The following is an 18,335-nucleotide window of genomic DNA, read 5'->3' on the forward strand; positions in this document are numbered from 1 at the left end:
TTTCCTACTTTTAACGTTTTTGATGCCATTACACCCCCCTCACTTCATCTAGTTGCTGAAATTAATGGTTTTGAAGTTCATCTAAACAAACTTCAAAGCTAAGGGAATATTTCAACATAATAAGTAGCTTTCCAAAACAAAATTTGAAAAATGAGAAAATAGGGGGGCCAAAACGGGCGCTTATCGTACCTTGTCCTTTTTGTATTAAGCTTCCCGTTACTGATATAGATATCAAGATCGAGGAAAGGACAGTGGTCATTGTTAGTATTAGCTTTATTTAAACGGTAAGTTCAACAGGATAAATTTCTTTAGTATACATACTGAAGTCGTCATTATTGAGAGCCAATATATCATCCAAATATCTAAAAGTATTGTTAAATTTTTGTATAAGATGTTGTTTCGATGGGGTCTTTGCTGATTTTAGTCATAAATTGTAACTCATAACAATACAAATAGGTCCGCAATAAGTCTAGGGATTATATAGACTCAGTGCTTTAATTAATAGCTATTAGATAGTACTATAACGGGATAGTAAACAATTTCTGTGGTAAGTATTTTTAAAGGCCGAAAAATTTCGTCCGAACATAAAAAAGGCTAATCATTCGGATGAAATTAAACGGTTCATAAGAATTGTTTTACCAGAATTCGGATACTATATCATTCTGCATTATAGATAAATAGCTTTTTAAACATCTTAAATGTGAAGAACTGGTCAAATATGAAGTTTATTTAGTATAGACTATCCCTAATTGACCAATAGATAAAAAATATGCATGAGAGTCATTTTATCTATTCTTTATGATTATTATTTGTATTTTTATTTTTTTTAATTTTTTTTTGGCGCGAAACTATTCCTAGTTCCAATAAGTCACATGCACGTGGACTGGTCACATGCAATAAGTACAAGACTGAAGTTCCCGGTTCTTCTCGGTTCTGAATATTGTGCACCCCATTATTCTATTCTTTGTTTTTTGTTATGTTCAATATCTCTACCTCTATCCCCTCCAAACCCCCTTTCTCTCCCCACGTTCGTATTCAATACGTGTTCTAACCAAACAAAGTGCTGAAACTACTATTTCCGGTAATCAAGGGACATAACCTATAGAACAACCTGATCTCAAATTTCCAAAAATTCCATCCATCGAAATATTATTGATTATTTAAAGAAACGTTAATACGCCGTTATATCACACAAGAAAAACAGGTAATGCTTATTTCTATATTGTATATTCAGTGTATGAATAGATATGCAATACTGTTTAAAATGGTTAAACTGGAAAAATTCTACTTTCGTTTTCGTATTTAGACTTTCGGTTTTAGACTTCAGAATTATGTTTGAAAACTGTCATCAATTCATCCTGCATACATAAGCTTAACCTCTAACACATTTGCTTCTAGTTTTCAAGTAGAAAGACAAAAGAACGTTATTGTTGAACAGTCAATGACAGGTAAATACACACAGTACCAGTGGTAAAATAGTTAAAATGGTGCTTATAGCCAAAAATTTGTATAGTGTACAGTACACTATACAAATCCTTGTTATAACTTAATGAAATAACTATTTGAATTTAGAAAAATGAACCAAATGGCTATTCAAACATCAAATGAGACTTTGAACATCATAACAGAATCTACTTTCACTTTTGTATTTTTTTTTTTTTTTTTTTTTTAGTTTTGACTTTTGTATTGTGTTGGTATGAACACCTTATCTTTTTATTCAAATCCGGCCTTTGCTTTTGCAAGACTTGACCCAAACAGGAGGTTGTATAAGTGACCGCTTGTTTTTTTCTGGATTAGTCACTAAATAGTGATAAGGTGTATTGGGGGTGAGGGTTATATTTATGTTCAATTTTCATATCTTTGAACTAAAACTGATGAAACTGGAAAGTCAAACAACTAAAATATCAACAACCAACCACATATCTGGTCCGAATGGTTCTATACATCTGATCTGTGTTGTTATCATTTTCAGTCAAACATCATATATTAGTAAAATCTTATCAGAGCGCTATTAAATGCCAGGTGAAATTTCTGCTGCAAGTTGATTATTGACAAACATGTTTAACCCCTCCCATTTTTTGGGTCTGTCCCAAGTCAGGAACCTCTGGCCTTTGTTAGTCTTCTATTTGTTTTAAATTTTGGTTCATTTATATGTTTAGGAGTTCAAGGTGATGTCCATTTTTAACCGGATTTTCGAAGGAAATATCGGTTATTAAAATGGTGATGTAAGGCGGGCGGCTGGGCGGACCTACGGGCGGCTGGGCGGACCTACGGGCGGCTGCCAAACAGTGTCAGCACAATAACATGAAAACGCTTTAACAAATTTTTTTCAAATTAAAATATGTTGTTTCCTGGGACTTAATGAAGGTCTAGTTCAATTTTCAAGATTTTAGTTTATCTCCTTTGTGAGTTATTGTTATTTTTGATATCCAAAAGTGGAATTTTTAAATATTTTACTCTTGTTATCTTTTTTATGACTAAGCATAATGTCTTATCTCACAATAAAAATTGAAGTGACAGACTTATTTGAAAATTATCTATTTCCTTAGTGGTAATGATTATAAGCTATATTATTAGGCATTTTGAAGTTAATTACAATATTAATTATTAATTAGATCTGGGTTATATCTTAGCATATAATATCATTGGAGTGACAGATTTATTTGAAAATTTTCAGTTTCCTGATAAGATCTGTAGGACTGTATATATAAAGTTTGAAATTTACTAGAAGGACTGTATAAATGAAATTTGAAATTTACTGTTCATTATTAGACATTTTGTAGATAAATATATATTCTTACCCCCACCCCCCTTCAATTTGAGAATGTGCTTTTATCTTGTAAATGGTTGAGATCCCCACCCCTAAACCATATATATTCTTGAATGGGACAAAAAAACAAATCAAATGAAATATTTGGGGAGTCCCCGGGTTCACCCCACCCCCCTTCTTTTTGAAAACTTGTAAACGGTCAAGATCCCCATCCCGAAACCATATATCTTCTTGTATGGGACAATAAAACAAATCAAATGAAATAAAAGTCAAGTCCCCTGGGGTTACCCCACCCCATCCTGTTTAAGAACTTGTAAACGGTCGAGATCCCCACCCCTTAACCATATATATTCTTGAATGGGTCAATAAAACAAATCAAATGAAATATAGGGGAAGTCCATGGGGGTCACCCCCACCCCCTTCTTTTTGATAATTTGTAAACAGTCGAGATTCCCACCCCTAAACCATATATATTCTTGAATAGGACAATAAAACAAATCAAATGAAATAAAAGGCGAGTCCCCTGGGGTCACCCCCACCCCCCTCCTGTTTAAGAACTTGTAAACGGTCGAGATCCCCACCCCTACACCATATATATTCTTGTACGGGACAATAACACAAATCAAATGAAATATAGGGGAAGTTCCCTGGGGTCACCCCCACCCCCCTTTTTTTTGAAAACTTGTAAACGGTCAAAATCCCCACCCCGAAACCATATATATTGTTGTGTGGGACAATAAAACAAATCAAATGAAATAAAAGTCGAGTCCCCTGGGGTCACCCCACCCCATCCTGTTTAAGAACTTGTAAACGGTCGAGATCCCCACCCCTAAACCATATATATTCTTGAATGGGACAATAAAACAAATCAAATGAAATATAGGAGAAGTCCATGGGAGTCACCCCCACCCCCCTTCTTTTTTGATAATTTGTAAACGGTCGAGATCCCCACCCCTAAACCATATATATTCTTGAATAGGACAATAAAACAAATCAAATGAAATTGAGGGGTAGTCCCCTGGGGTCACCCCACCCCCTTTTTTTTGAAAACTTGTAAACGGTTGAGATCCCCACCCCTACACCATATATATTCTTGTACGGTACAATAACACAAATCAAATGAAATATAGGGGAAGTCCGCTGGGGTCACTCCCACCCCCTTTTTTTTGAAAACTTGTAAACGGTCAAGATCCCCAACCCGAAACTATATATATTCTTGTATGGGACAATAAAACAAATCAAATGAAATATAAGGCGAGTCCCCTGGGGTCACCCCCACCCCCTCCTGTTGAAGAACTTGTAAACGGTCCAGATCCCCACCCCTAAACCATATATATTCTTGTATGGGACAATAACATAAATCAAATGAAATATAGGGGAAGTCCATTGGGGTCACCCCCACCCCCCTTCTTTTTGAAAACTTGTAAACGGTCAAGATCCCCACCCTGAAACCATATATATTCTTGTATGGGACAACAAAACAAATCAAATGAAATAAAAGGCGAGTCCCCTGGGGTCACCCCATCCCCCTCCTGTTTAAGAACTTGTAAACGGTCGAGATCCCCACCCCTAAACCATATATATTCTTGTACGGGACAATAACACAAATCAAGTGAAATATAGGGGAAGTCCATGAGGATCACCCCCACCCCCCTTCTTTTTGAAAACTTGTAAACGGTCAAAATCCCCACCCTGAAACCATCTTATACACTGTCGTGCATGCTCAATCATAGTACTGGACGCGAAATCTAACTGATATAGGACAATGGTGTTGATTGAAAATAACGACATTCCAGGCCCGATCCCAGGTACTATTGGGATCAGGCCTGGAATGTCGTTATTTTCAATCAACACCATTGTCCTATATCAGTTAGATTTTGCGTGCAGTACGTCGATTGAGCATTACCTGTTGCATAATCTGCACTTTCCGACTGTCCAGTGCACCACCAAACGGTGTATATAGGATCAAAATCACACATGAACTTTGTCATTATACTGACTACCGGTAATATCAATGAAAACAATGGCAATCGTATCCCTTAGAGCAATCATGCTCTTTGATTCCAAAATTTCACTCATCAAACAAATAAATTTACACATGATAATTAATAATAACAAGGGAAATAATTTTAAAACAAATTACTTTTTTAAAAATGTCAATATGAAAGAAGTTGTTGGTAGCTCAGATTGAAGACAGGATTTAAAAAAATATATGTATCAACACTGAATACACTATGAGTTAGTGTATTAGGCCAATTAAAATTAATTGATAGATCTTCATCCCTGCTCACCCCTCTGAAATCGTCCCGCCCCAAATTTTTTATTTTTATACGCCCGTTTACGGGACGTATTATGGTATACCGTTGTCCGTCTGTCCGTCCGTCCGTCCGTCCGTCGTCAACATGTCGGACATTAACTCAAAAATGCTTTAACCAATTTGCATAAAACTTTGGTGAATTGTTTATATCTATTGACGTGAGCTCCCTTTCGTTTTTTATAAAATTTAGATTTTACGTTTCCGAGTTATAGGGTTTTATTTATTAAAAAAAGAGGGATTTTCCAGTTTTGGGACAATAAGTCAAGAATGCTTTCACCAACTTGCAAGAAATTGCGGTGAATTGATTATATCTATTGACATGAGCTCCTTTCGATTTTTATAAATTTTAGATTTTATGTTTCCGAGTTACAGGGTTTTATTCATAAAAAAAGGGGGGATTTTCCAGTTTTCGGACAAAAACTCAAAAATGCTTTCAGCAATTCTTATGAAACTTTGGTGAATTGTTTGTATGTATTGATGTAAGCTCCCTTTAGAATTTTATAAATTTTACATTTTACATTTCTGAGTTATGGGGTTTTATTCATTAAAAAAAGGGGTGATTTTCCAGTTTTCAGACAATAACTCAAAAATGCTGTCACCAATTCTCATGAAACTTTGGTGAATTGTTTATATCTATTGATGTAAGCTCCCTTTTTATTTTCATAAATTTCTAATATGACCAGGGATGGGGTAATCGTAATCTGTAATCGTAATCGATTGTAATTGATTACATTTTTTCCAGTAATCGACAGTAATCTGTAATCGAAGACATTTTCGATTACATGTAATCGTAATTTAATCGATTACAGCAAAAATCATGATGTAATCATCGATTACTTTCGATTACATTTCGATTACTTTAGTAAAATAGTTTGATGAAATATAACCTATTTTAAATGAAAACATTTATGTATTCATCACTTTGAAGTACTGATATGACTTAAGAGTTTATCAACTGCCTTTATATTTCTATCTATTGTCTCAAGCTGCATTATGATCAACCAGATCCCCTACCATAATTTACTTTATATCTAGCTTTTGAAACAAATGGATTTATATGCTTGTCAATAAGTCAACACCTTTTATATTAAAATAAGAAAATAGATTTGAAATAAGAAAATAGATTTAAAATAAGAAATGACTGTCTTAAGTTAAGTTCTGTACTTCCTTAAAGTAGTAAGCTTATTTGTATTAAATTTCCTAAAAGCATACTTTTCAATAAGATTTAAGCTTAGAATTAATAGATAAACAGTTGATTTCTTATAATGTTATGATATACATGTATATAAAAAATAAGTACACAAAATCCTTTTAACAGTGAACCAATGCCTATGCATTGAAATTCTTTTCAGAAAAAGATACATGTATCCCTTGTTGACACTATAAATATATACTGTTTATAATTTTATTATAGAATAAAAAAATCTTAACAAACTTCTTGTCTTTACTAATCAGATGATCAAAGTCTTCTAATCACTATATAAGACACATACTTTGTTTTTATTTCAATTACTGTTTGTCTAATTAAGATGGAGATTTACAATGTTTTGCCCCAGGTTATAAATTGTACTCAATTGGCAGTTTTATAACCTATAATTAAGGTGGTTTTCCAACAAAAGGATTAAATCATGTTTGTCATTATAATTATAAATTTTGATCCTTAAAATTAGCTGAACTAATTAATAATTCTACTTTTTTATACTTTCTTCAGAGAAAACTTCCAACATTGTAAATAACTATGCTAAAATATACCTGCTTTTAATGAATAAAAACAAAAAAGCTACCTTAAGTCAGTACGGAAGCAAAATTATTGAAATAAAACCTTGAACATATATATAAGTGATTGATGGAATGCAATGTCATCTCTAATTCATGTTGAAAGTCAAATTTCTAGATTTTTTAAAATAATTCTGATCCTCAGTAAGAGATTCCATCTAGATAACAACTGTCAACTTATAATTTGGAAACAATGATTTAAATGCTGTTTTTTGGTAAAGTTCTAAATATCTACTATACAAACGTTGATCAACATAATAGTTTTTAACTTACTTTTTTTTTGTTTTAAATTTTGAAGCATGTAATTGACAGTAATCGAAAAGTAATGTAATTACTTTTGATAAAGTAATCGATTGCAATCGATTACATACAAAAATCTGAGTAATCGATTATTAATCGATTGCACAAAATACCTTCATGTAATCGATTATTAATCGATTACATTTGTCAGTAATCGTGCCCATCCCTGAATATGACATTGAGAATTAATTGAACTTTATTTGTTTATAGTCTGACAACAGATTTACTAAGTATTGCACAACAGCAAGAAATCTTTAATTGAATATAAATTCAATTCATATAACTAATTTCAAGTTCTTTGACTACATTTATTCAGAATCCTATAATGTGTCAAATATTTAATTACAATCCAAATTCAGACCTGAATCAAGCTTGAATATTGTGTCCATTTTTGCCTCAACTGTTCAGGGTTGGACCTCTGCGGGCGTATCTAGCTGCGCTCAGCGAAGCAGTTTATTCAAAAAGTTACGATTTCTGTATTTTGTTCATTTCCGTTTCTGGTAACCACCCATAATATCGTTTTATTCATAACTTCCTGTTTAAAATTTCGTTTTTCGTATTTCCAAGGATTTGTATAGTGATACACTATACAAATCCTTGGTATTTTTTAGAGTTATTTAACCGAGAATAGAGATTGTTTACGAGAAGGGCATGAAGTATTTGGGTTACAAGTAATAGGCGGTGTTTAAGAACCCAAATCGTGGTATGTCACAAAATTTAGTGATTAGAAAATGACTTCGTGTCAGGAAATTTGGACTGTGAATGATATCCGAAGCGCAAGAATCGTGGAACACATTGGTACAAAAACATGACTGGAATAAATAAATTGACACAAACTTGTCCGAATTATGACCGTATTATTAATTAAAAAAAGTCGGCCAACAAACAAAATGTATTATAACAAGTCCTTAGATGTACCACAAGGCTGTCGTTTTTTTGTTGACAAACAGCACACACCTTCTGTTCCCAGTCCCTCAATAGAGTCATTAAACAACTTCTTCTTTTTGGTTAAGTCCATGTTTTCAATTGTAATTATATTTGCACCTTGCATAATAATCTTAAAAGCATCAACCCTAGTATTTTAAGTTTTCATTTCACTCTGTACTCATAATACTTGTGTTGCATACCAATGCATATGCTTCATTTTATGGGCACTACAAACCATAGCTTAGAAATAAAAATAAATTTGATGTAGGTAGTCTAAAAGAGAGCATTTCTCCACGTTTTTGCTATTTACTAAAATCATGTTTCTAAAGCGGCAATTACATGTAGAACAGTGGTTGTCAATCAAAAATATGTATTTAAGAATCTGAAAAATTATGAAGAACATTATATATTCATGATAGAACATGTCACAAAAGGGTTTCGGAGGAAATAAAAATTATAAAATAAAATCCTTCCACCACCCCCATATTTTTTTTTTAAAATCTGGATGAAAATCTAATTAATTTAAATTGGCCTTAAGAATATATATACATAATTTTTATATTTGAAAAAAATCTAATCTCAACTTGTACCTGTGGTTGAAAGTTGACAGAACATATATATTTTGCTGATTATAAATAATGTAAATTATTTCCCTATGATATTAGCAGATCAGAAATTGCCATAGAAAAATATCCGAATTAAATTTACACAATTACTTTTTATTAGAAAACAAGTAATAGATTATTGACCAATAAAACAATGTTTAGAACTAATAACTTATAGAATGTCAATAAGATAGAAGTGTTCATATCCAAGTCAAGTTTTGCTTTTATATGAAATAACACATTTGACCCAAGACTGTATTTGTATTGCAATTTGAATTGTGATACATTTGTTGATGCATTTGTATCAACAAATGTAGCTCCATTGTGAAATCTTGCAAGGAAACATAACCCTATACTGACTATATTACATGTAAATGACATTTACAATAACAGTTTCATATTGTAGAACTTGATAGAGAAGCAAACTGTGAATATAAACAATGGCTGACAATGCTGGTGGTGCAAATATACCGGAGGAGCGTGCAGCAATGCTACCAGATGACAAAGCTAAAAAGGATAAAAAAGAAGGAGGAGGAGGAAAGTACATGAAAAAGACCACTCTGACCATTCTGCTCGGGATTCTGAATGTCTTTTTGCTGGCCATCTTGATTTTCATCATTGCCTTTTTTGTAAAGGATAAATCCCAGAGAGTAATTATCAACCCTTCCAAGACATTTTGTCTGCCTTGTGATGAGATTTCCATCCATCCTGATGATGATCCAATTAATTTCAGACAATTTTCTAAGAGAAAAGAAAATGGAAAGGAGATTTGTTGTGCAGATGAGGGTCAAAACTTGGATAAATTAATGGAATTGGTAAGTAGTAATATAAACAGTGTAATTTCATCGGAATACATGTATAAAAAATAGGTCCATATCATTTTCAAGCCTCCAGAGTTAAATGAAAATTCTTTCAACAGGTGTATTAATGTATAGAATGTATGCAGATATCACAAAATCATTGAATGTAACCACTTTCTTTATACCTTTTTGGAAACTCCTAAAAACCATTTAAAAATGAAAAATGATTTATTATTGTCAGTGAAGGGAGGAGTCATGATAAAAGTATTTATTACATTGGTAGCAATGAATTACATTGATTTCCCAGTCAAATAAAAACCGATAATTTCACATGTGAAATAAACGTGGTTATTTCACTCTCTGACGTCATACAACAATAGGCGTTGTCAAGACGTCGATAACGTCGGATCAAAACAAATTGTGAATGCGTAGGAACAAGATATAGTTCCTTACATTTTCTACATTAATTTCCTTAAAAAAAGCCATTTGCCAATGTAATAAAATGAATAACTAATCAAAGAATTCAAATATCGAACAATATTCAACTCGTGACCGAACAACACTGATAATTAACTCATGCGCTACGCGCATTCGTGAATTAATGTGTTGTTCGGTCACTCGTTGAATATTTTTCTCTATTTGAATTCTTCGATTAGTTATTCTTTAATTATTTGATCCTGAAATTGTAAAACAAAACAATATTCTCCAATCCTTTTATTCTAGTCACTTTAAAAAGTGCTGAAATGAGACTTTTGACGTCTAAATGTGCTAAATTTCATATTTGACAAAAAATAGCCATCGTACATTGTACATACAGTTTGCAGTAAAATATGATATGAGAAACAACCTTTTTACAAATTATATTTGACTTGCATATTTGTTTAAAACATCAGTTTCTTTGAGGCTGCGGCTAATGTCTGATATAATAAGATATTTATTTTATTTTTTCGCAGTTTATTGTTAAATTCACAAGGTTTGAAGACCTAAAGTAAATATGTAAGACAAAAGTTAGTCATATTTTTTTGTTGTCTTACAAAATGATGAATTGTGACATCTCAATTCTTTATTACTCCAACCATAAGAGAGAAAATGGCTTTGTCATGCATGTCTTTCCATTTTATTTTGGGGCAAATTATGGGGAGTTACCAAATTCCTTTTTTAAGTTTTAAAAGTTGATTGAACAATGTAAAAACAGAAATTTCAGCTGTAATAGCATTTCAAATTTATAAAAAATTCTGACATTTTGTCAGAAATCCCAATTTTTGGTGAAATTATATAACATTTTATGCTATTTTTCAAGACCTCTACACCTTTCAATTCTTTTGGTTTACATGTTTTACTATTTTTATTAAAATATAGATCAGGAAATATAAATGTATTAAAGTTACATGATTTTTTTGACATATAATATAAAAATGAGATGTGGTATAATTGTCAATAAGACAAATATCCACCAGATACCAAATGATGTGGACATAACCAACTATAGGTCACAATATGGCCTTCATTAAGGTTAGTCCCACTTTTTTGTTTTACATGCAAATATCATAAAAACCCAGACATTTTCCATTAAAGAACTTCTAACCTTAAAATATATCCATTCCACAAAAATGACGAAATGTGAAATTTTTATTTTTCAGTATGTTGAAAGGAAACATGCTATGAAAGCATCAGGTATGTATCTTTGCATAAGTATAAAACTAAAGTTGAATAAATGTAAAGCTTAGGTCCAGTTCTATATTGTGGTCAAGGCAAGTTATTATTTACAAATTGTATTGAAAATAAAATATAGATGTTGGATGTATACAAGTACATTGGAGTTTTATTAAAATATCGAGCATATCTGGAATGTTGCAGCAAGATCAGCAACATTATGACTTTTGCAACTTAAAAAAAATATGTATGTTGAGAGAGGCATGAAAGGTTAGGAACTGGTTTTGTCTGTTAATTTTTAATTTAAAAATAATTGATATATATATAGCAATAATGATTAATAATGTAAGTGTTTTACAGCAATGAACACCCAGGAACTTCAGGCAGCATGTGACAGTAAGGTGGATGACTTTGAACCGAGAGTTATGGCGAGGGTTGCTGGTATATCTGGTACAAGACCAAGTAAGTTAGGGAAAAACATAAAATGTAGAGAATAGGTTCTGGCATATGATCTTGTAACAAAAATAAATTATGCACAAATGTTTCAAATGCTTGAATACAGCCTATTCATTGATGCTTCCAGTTTCCTTATTGTTCACTTTGAATTCAGTGTATTGGTAGCTAACAATAGTCAATCTCCTGTCACTAAGTTACTGGGGTTTATACATCATAGTTTTATTTTTATGTTCCCTAATGCATCCTATTGCTCTTTCGAAATACATCATCTGCTCAGACTTTTTCACTATACATTTTCCTTTAGATACTGAGTTGATATTTTGTGTGCAGATGTGCACAGATGATTAACAGATCAGATTTTTATGTTCCAATATAAATACTTTCGACTTTTGCCCTTGGACTTAAAATATACTTTCAGTTATTAAACTTATGTTTTGTAGTTAATTATATAATGAGATACAAAAAGAGTATTTGTTGACATGTTATAAAAGGAATAATAATACTTGAACCTAAACATTTACTCGGCAAAGGTATTGACATATTTCAGCATAACTAGTGTTTAAGTACCTTAAATCAACCATATTATGCAGAGAAGAAATTTTTTTTTTTTGTGTTTTACAGATGGTGTCAACCATATTGTTGACTGGAAGACAACTGGTAATGAAAGAGGTCTCTTCTTCAAAGAAAATGTCACCTATGATGTCGCAAAGGATGAGTTTGTCATCAACAAACCAGGATATTATTATGTCTACTCCCAGGTCACACTGGATTTCAGTGCTGCCACACAAGATAAGACCAAAAGTCTTTGCCACTACCTGTACAAAACTCCTCCAAGAGGACAACCAGATAAATTATTGGAAAACAGTCGCACTCGTTGTAAATTCCAGGGTACCAGCACACAATCAACAAGTTATATTGGAGCAGTCTTTAATTTCAACAAGGATGACAGATTGATGGTGAAAGTCAGTGACCCAAATATTCTTGATGGAGCAGACTCAAAGAGTTATTTTGGACTTCATATCATTTAAACATTTATTTAATTTCAAGAGGGGGGTTTTCATCAATTATATATAAAAAATATGGATTGACAATCTTAGAGTTTCATGCTTTTAAAATTTTCATTGTTTTTGGGAGAAGTAAGAACATTTTTTCATTATTGTAAAGTTCTAATTGACAAAAATTGAGATCAATCACTGAAACATATTTTAAGTTGAGAAAGTTGTGACAAGTGAATTACTTTGAACATAAGAATTTAAAGGACTGTTTTTATCACTTCAGTAATAATCAGTGCCATATTTAGATTTTGTGTTTGTGTTGATTAGAGTTTTCTTTTTTCAATAGTTTTGGTTGTAACATTCCTTATAACATTTTTTATGATCAGAAGGTATATTTCCTGTTTAAATAAATCTGTTTCAACTTTTCTCATCATTTATTTGATTCCTGACAACATGAAATATGGGAAGAAAAAGTATGATAATTGAAAATCCCATTTCTTTTTAAATCGGATTTTTGTGAACATCCTCTTTGGGAAATAATTATTTCTATAATTTATTATACATTTTTCATTTTTTTTACTGCGTCCATCTACATCCAATATATTTTTATGGAGCCCTCAAACCCCACTTTTATTTTTAATCCAAGGCCTGCTACTGCAAATTACCTTACTAAAATATAATTTGTCTAATTTTGTTCTGAGCTAAAAGAGAGGCGAAAGATACCAAAGATACCATAAAACTACACAACACTATTGATACCATAAAACTACACAACACTATTGAATACACTTAATGATTGTGCAACTCCAAGCAAGATCGCATCAGTTGTTACTGTATTTAAACAGGAAATACAAACAAAATGTGTGACATTGTATATATTTAATGCCCTACTAACTTGTTTTGCTTTGATTGTTAATGTACTAGCATACAATAAATAGCTTTATGTAACTTTTATTATCATATTTACTTATTGTACTCAATATAATTTAGGTTACACCTATTAACTTATATTTTTTTTAAATGATACCATTTTCGATTTAAGACAGCTCAAGATATGTGCTGAGAAAATAAAAAATTATTTTTTTTTTAGTTTTCACACCATAGTGCTAGCAGATTTCTTTTCGATACAAACACCATTTATTGTGTTAGTGAAAAAAAAGTCAAGAAAAAATATGCAATCACACTCGTATTGTTGTTCCTTTAATGTTTTAACACAACTGTATTAAAACTCAAATAATAAACTAAATTGAGATGTTGTGTATACATTGGAAAGAGAGAGTATATAACCCATTATTTTTTAAATGATTTCTTACCAATTTCTACCATATTGGTGAAGGACATGCTGCACAACTTGTAATTTGTTGATTTTATAGTTTTATAGAGAATTAATCACCCAAAAAAATGTTTGTATGTTGTTATATATTTTAAACTATGTATATCATTTTTTCTTTATTGTTGGTTAGCAAAGCATTCCTAACTTCTAAGGGCAGTTTATACTACCTCTAAAAAAATTAAAATTAAATAAAATGAACAAAATAACATGCATAGACATGGGGATTAATAAGTTTTTATATACCTTAACATTAATGATGATGTCCTGCCTTTAATTGAATTTGATATTCAGTTGCTAAGAAATAAAATTAAAAAGTAAGAAACTTAATTTTTCATGAAAATGTAATATATTGATTAAGAGTTGTTAAGTTATAATTATTCATAAATCATTGTAAAATGGCAATATTCTTTTGTAGCATTATACCAATATAAAGAAGCATTTTAAATGCTCAGCTTGAAAGCTTTTGAACTAATGTATTTTAATCTTATAACTTAATCTGTGTTTTGTCCTGTTTTGTAAATATGTCTTTAGTTTTTTTAATAAAAAAAGCACACAAAAAAATTGACTTTCTCTTTGTAGCTAAACATATTAAAATAAGGAGATGTGGTATGATTGCCAATGAGACAACTATCCACCAGAAAACAATTGACATGGAGGTCTTTTTTTTCTTATTTAGCTTACAAACATATCAACTATTAGCATTACATGAAATTCTTTGTTAAATGTTATGGGATCTAGTCTACTTTAGAATTTACATTGCCCTGCCTTTTAACTAACATGGATGACAGGACTAAAAATAGCACTAAGGGCTAAAAAAAACCACTTCCAATATAATATCCATTAATGAGAAATAAAAACTCACATCTATTTTACTTTCAGTCCATCCGTGAAATTTTTGTAGCTCTTTTCTCAGGAACTACAAATTAGTTTTCTGAAATTTGGTATCAAGCTTCATGTGATGTCATGCGACACCTTTTCAGATTCATCACCCACCAACTTTCCTGTTCACTGAATACTTATATAGTCTTACACATTATCACCATGTATGGCATTTTCAGTTCATTTATCTCAGGACATACAGATCAGAGCTTTCTGAAATTTGGAACAAAGGTTATGTGAGCCAGCTTTACCATGTTATGAATTTATTGACAGGATTTTAAAATTAGAAATAACACATTGAGTAGATAGCAAAGTTTTGGTGTTGTATAATGGTATCAGGCTGTTATCTTCTAATTGTTTAGATAATTTCTTTTCACAATAATTTAAGGATGTTTGCTAGTCTTCATTTTTGTTGAGCCTGCGACTTTTGTGGCAGAAAGCTCGACATAGGGATAGTGATCCGGCGGCGGCGGCGTTAACTAACTTCTTAAAAGCTTAATATTTCAGAAGGTATAAGAGGATTCTTCATACTTTGTATATAGATGCCTTATGATATGAAGTTTCCGTCTGTCCATTTTCCTTGACCTCATTTTCATGGTTCAGTGACTACTTGAAAAAAAAGTTCAGATTTTTTGTAATGTTAATTTCTCCCTTATTATGAGTAATAGGATAACTATATTTGGTATGTGCGTACCTTGCAAGGTCCTCATGCCTGTCAGATAGTTTTCACTTGACCTCGACCTCATTTCATGAATCAGTGAACATGGTTAAGTTTTCGTGGTCAAGTCCATACCGTATAGCTGGTAATTTTCACGGGGTGTTTATTTCTGCTTATTTTGGCGGATGAAGGAACATCGCGAAAATAAATTCCGCGAAAATTTATGCATACATTTGGTACTTTCTAATAGCTAAAGAGTTTTGTAAACGATCTATGTTTTCCGGTCGACGGGTCAATAACTGTTAATGATAGTTTAAACAACACAAATGCCATATGGCATTATTCACATTTAATTAATGAAATCGCTGTCAAGTGTTAATTAGTTAATTAGTGTGAAATAATATAAGAGTGTAAGGTATTCTGTCAAGTATTTACCCTTTTTCATTAGTGTCAAATTATATAAGCGTTGCAAGTTACTCTAAATAATTTTACAACCTAATTAGTACATCAAAGGTCAATTTCGTAACTAATCAACCGTAACATTTACAAGGAGTTTGTACCCCTGTGACAAATATCTAAGTACCGGTATTCTATTGATGAACTGTATCAAAATATAATCAATAAATGAGACATTGTGCAGGTAAAACAATCATTTAACCATAACAATAGACACGTGTTTGTCAATTTTTACAACTTTTTAACTGCAACCATTTCAGATTCCGCCAAAATATTTAATTCGGATTTCAGAATCCGCCAAAATAAAAACCGCCAAAATTTTTCGTATACTTTGTTGCCACTAAATCGCGAAATTTTACAGCCGCTAAAATAACCCGCTATACGGTATCTCGGATACTATAAGCAATAGGTCTACTATATTTGGTGTATGTAATGAATGTAAGGTGTACATGTCCAACTGGCATGTGTCATCTGACCTTGACCTCATTTTCATGGTTCAGTGGTCATAGTTTAGTTTTTATACAACCACAAAACATTTTGCGGTCAAATTGGTATCACGTCGTTGCCGTCGTCGTCAGCGTCGTCCGAAGACAGTTGGTTTCCGGACAATAACTTTAGTATAAGTAAATAGAAATCTATGAAATTTCAACACAAGGTTTATAACCACAAAAGGAAGGTTGGGATTGATTTTGGGGGTTATGGTCCTAACAGTTTAGGAATTAAGGGCCAAAAAGCATTTTTCTAGTTACCAGACAATAACTTGTGGAACGGTGTATGGATCTCTCTGAAATTATACCACAAGTTTCCATACCACAATGGGATGGTTAGGATTTGCTTTGGGGGGTTATGGCTCAAACCCTTTAGGAATTAGGGGCAAAAAGGGGGGAAAAACAAGGGTTTCCTGGTTAATGGACAATTAAAAAAAAGTACAATGTTATGTTTGGATTACCTCCCTTACACTGCTTTTAAATTATGTATAAAGAAATGTTGTATTGTCTTGAGGTGATTTGCTGTCAATTTATTTTTAGAAGTTACTATTTAATAAACTGTTATCACAGAGATATGTCTCGCCTTTTTGTAATTTTGATAATGCAAATGTTGAAATTAAAATAGCAATACTTTAACATGTAAGTTATGCAAATATTCAAAGTCGATGAACCATGACTGAAGGTACATGGTTAAACAATCTCCATTGAAGGAGATGTGCCAATGCTAATACAACTGCATACCAAATACCATTGACTTATTATAAGTCGTTCCCTTTAAACAAACCTAAACACAAACATTAACTTGTAAACTATGTAAAAGTTTCAAAGTCAATGAACCATGATCGGGGGTTGGGCTATATAATCTCCATGGAAACAATACTTGCAAATGCCAATAAATTTGCATACCAAATATCATTGACTTAACATGAGCAGTTCATCTTAAACTGATCTAATCACAAACTAATACATGTAAACTAAGCAAAAGTTTCAAAGTAAATAGACCATGACTGAGGGGGCGAGGCCAAATATTCTCCATGGCAATGAGATGTGCTAATGCTTATACAACTGAACACCAATTAACATTGGCCTACCACTAATGGTTCCCCTTGAACTGACCTAATCACAAACTAATACATGTTAACTTATCAAAATTTTCAAAGTCTATAGACCATGACTAAGGGAGCAGAGCCAAATAATCTCCATGGTAATGAGATGTGCCAATGCTAATACAACTGCATACCAAATATCATTGACCTACCACTAGTGGTTCACCATGAACTAGACCTAATCACAAACTAATACATTGTTGACGTCGATTACGCCGGAAACAGCATACCTATGTCTCGCTTTTTGACTCCATCAAGGCGAGACAAAAATGCTGATTAAGGAATATTAATTTTAGACATGATTATGTATGTCATTTTCTATTTTAAAAATTTTATGATGTATTTATATGGGTAATTATGGTTGCAAACTCCATTGGAAATTTGAATTGAGATTATGACCATATCTTGAGGGAAAGATTTTTTTTAGGGGCGGGGATCAATTCGCAACAGCATAGTGTATTGCACAAAAGCAAAAAATTGATATAAATTCAAATCATATAACCAATTCTAAGTTCTTTGAAAACAGTTATTCTGTGTCAGAAACCTATTATGTGTCAAATATTTAATTACAATCCAAATTCAGACCTGTATCAAGCGCGAATATTGTGTCCATTTTTGCCCCAACTGTTCAGGGTTGGACCTCTGCGGTTGTATCCAGCTGCGCTGGGCAAAGCAATTTATTTTAATTTTATAAAATCCTTGTTATTTTTTCATAGCTTTTGAAAGAAAAAAGGTGTCAATGTTAAATGTATGAAAAATCTAAAGAAAATTTTTCCCACCAAATTGTTAATGGCTTTAAATTTTTAATCTCAAAAA

General features: G+C 32.0%; 1 protein-coding gene across 3 annotated transcripts; it reads left to right on the forward strand.

Annotated features, from left to right (window-relative positions):
- Positions 1 to 1,068: 1,068 nt before the first annotated feature.
- Positions 1,069 to 14,239, forward strand: LOC127737599 (tumor necrosis factor ligand superfamily member 6-like). Of its 3 annotated transcripts, none has more exons than XM_052248433.1 (6): positions 1,071 to 1,204; positions 1,399 to 1,448; positions 9,102 to 9,510; positions 11,136 to 11,169; positions 11,509 to 11,610; positions 12,226 to 14,239. In XM_052248433.1, exons 3-6 carry the CDS (start codon positions 9,136 to 9,138, stop codon positions 12,630 to 12,632), a joined length of 918 nt encoding a protein of 305 aa, XP_052104393.1. In that variant the 5' UTR covers positions 1,071 to 1,204; positions 1,399 to 1,448; positions 9,102 to 9,135; the 3' UTR covers positions 12,633 to 14,239. The 3 variants fall into 3 exon arrangements, with proteins under 3 accessions (XP_052104392.1, XP_052104393.1, XP_052104394.1); XM_052248434.1 differs by having other exon boundaries at positions 1,407 to 1,448; positions 9,101 to 9,510; XM_052248432.1 differs by lacking the exon at positions 1,399 to 1,448 and having other exon boundaries at positions 1,069 to 1,204.
- The last annotated feature ends 4,096 nt before the right edge of the window (positions 14,240 to 18,335 follow it).

The sequence above is a fragment of the Mytilus californianus genome, unplaced genomic scaffold, assembly GCF_021869535.1.
Source record: "Mytilus californianus isolate M0D057914Y unplaced genomic scaffold, xbMytCali1.0.p SCAF_4, whole genome shotgun sequence".
Classification (NCBI taxonomy): Eukaryota; Metazoa; Mollusca; class Bivalvia; order Mytilida; family Mytilidae; genus Mytilus; species Mytilus californianus.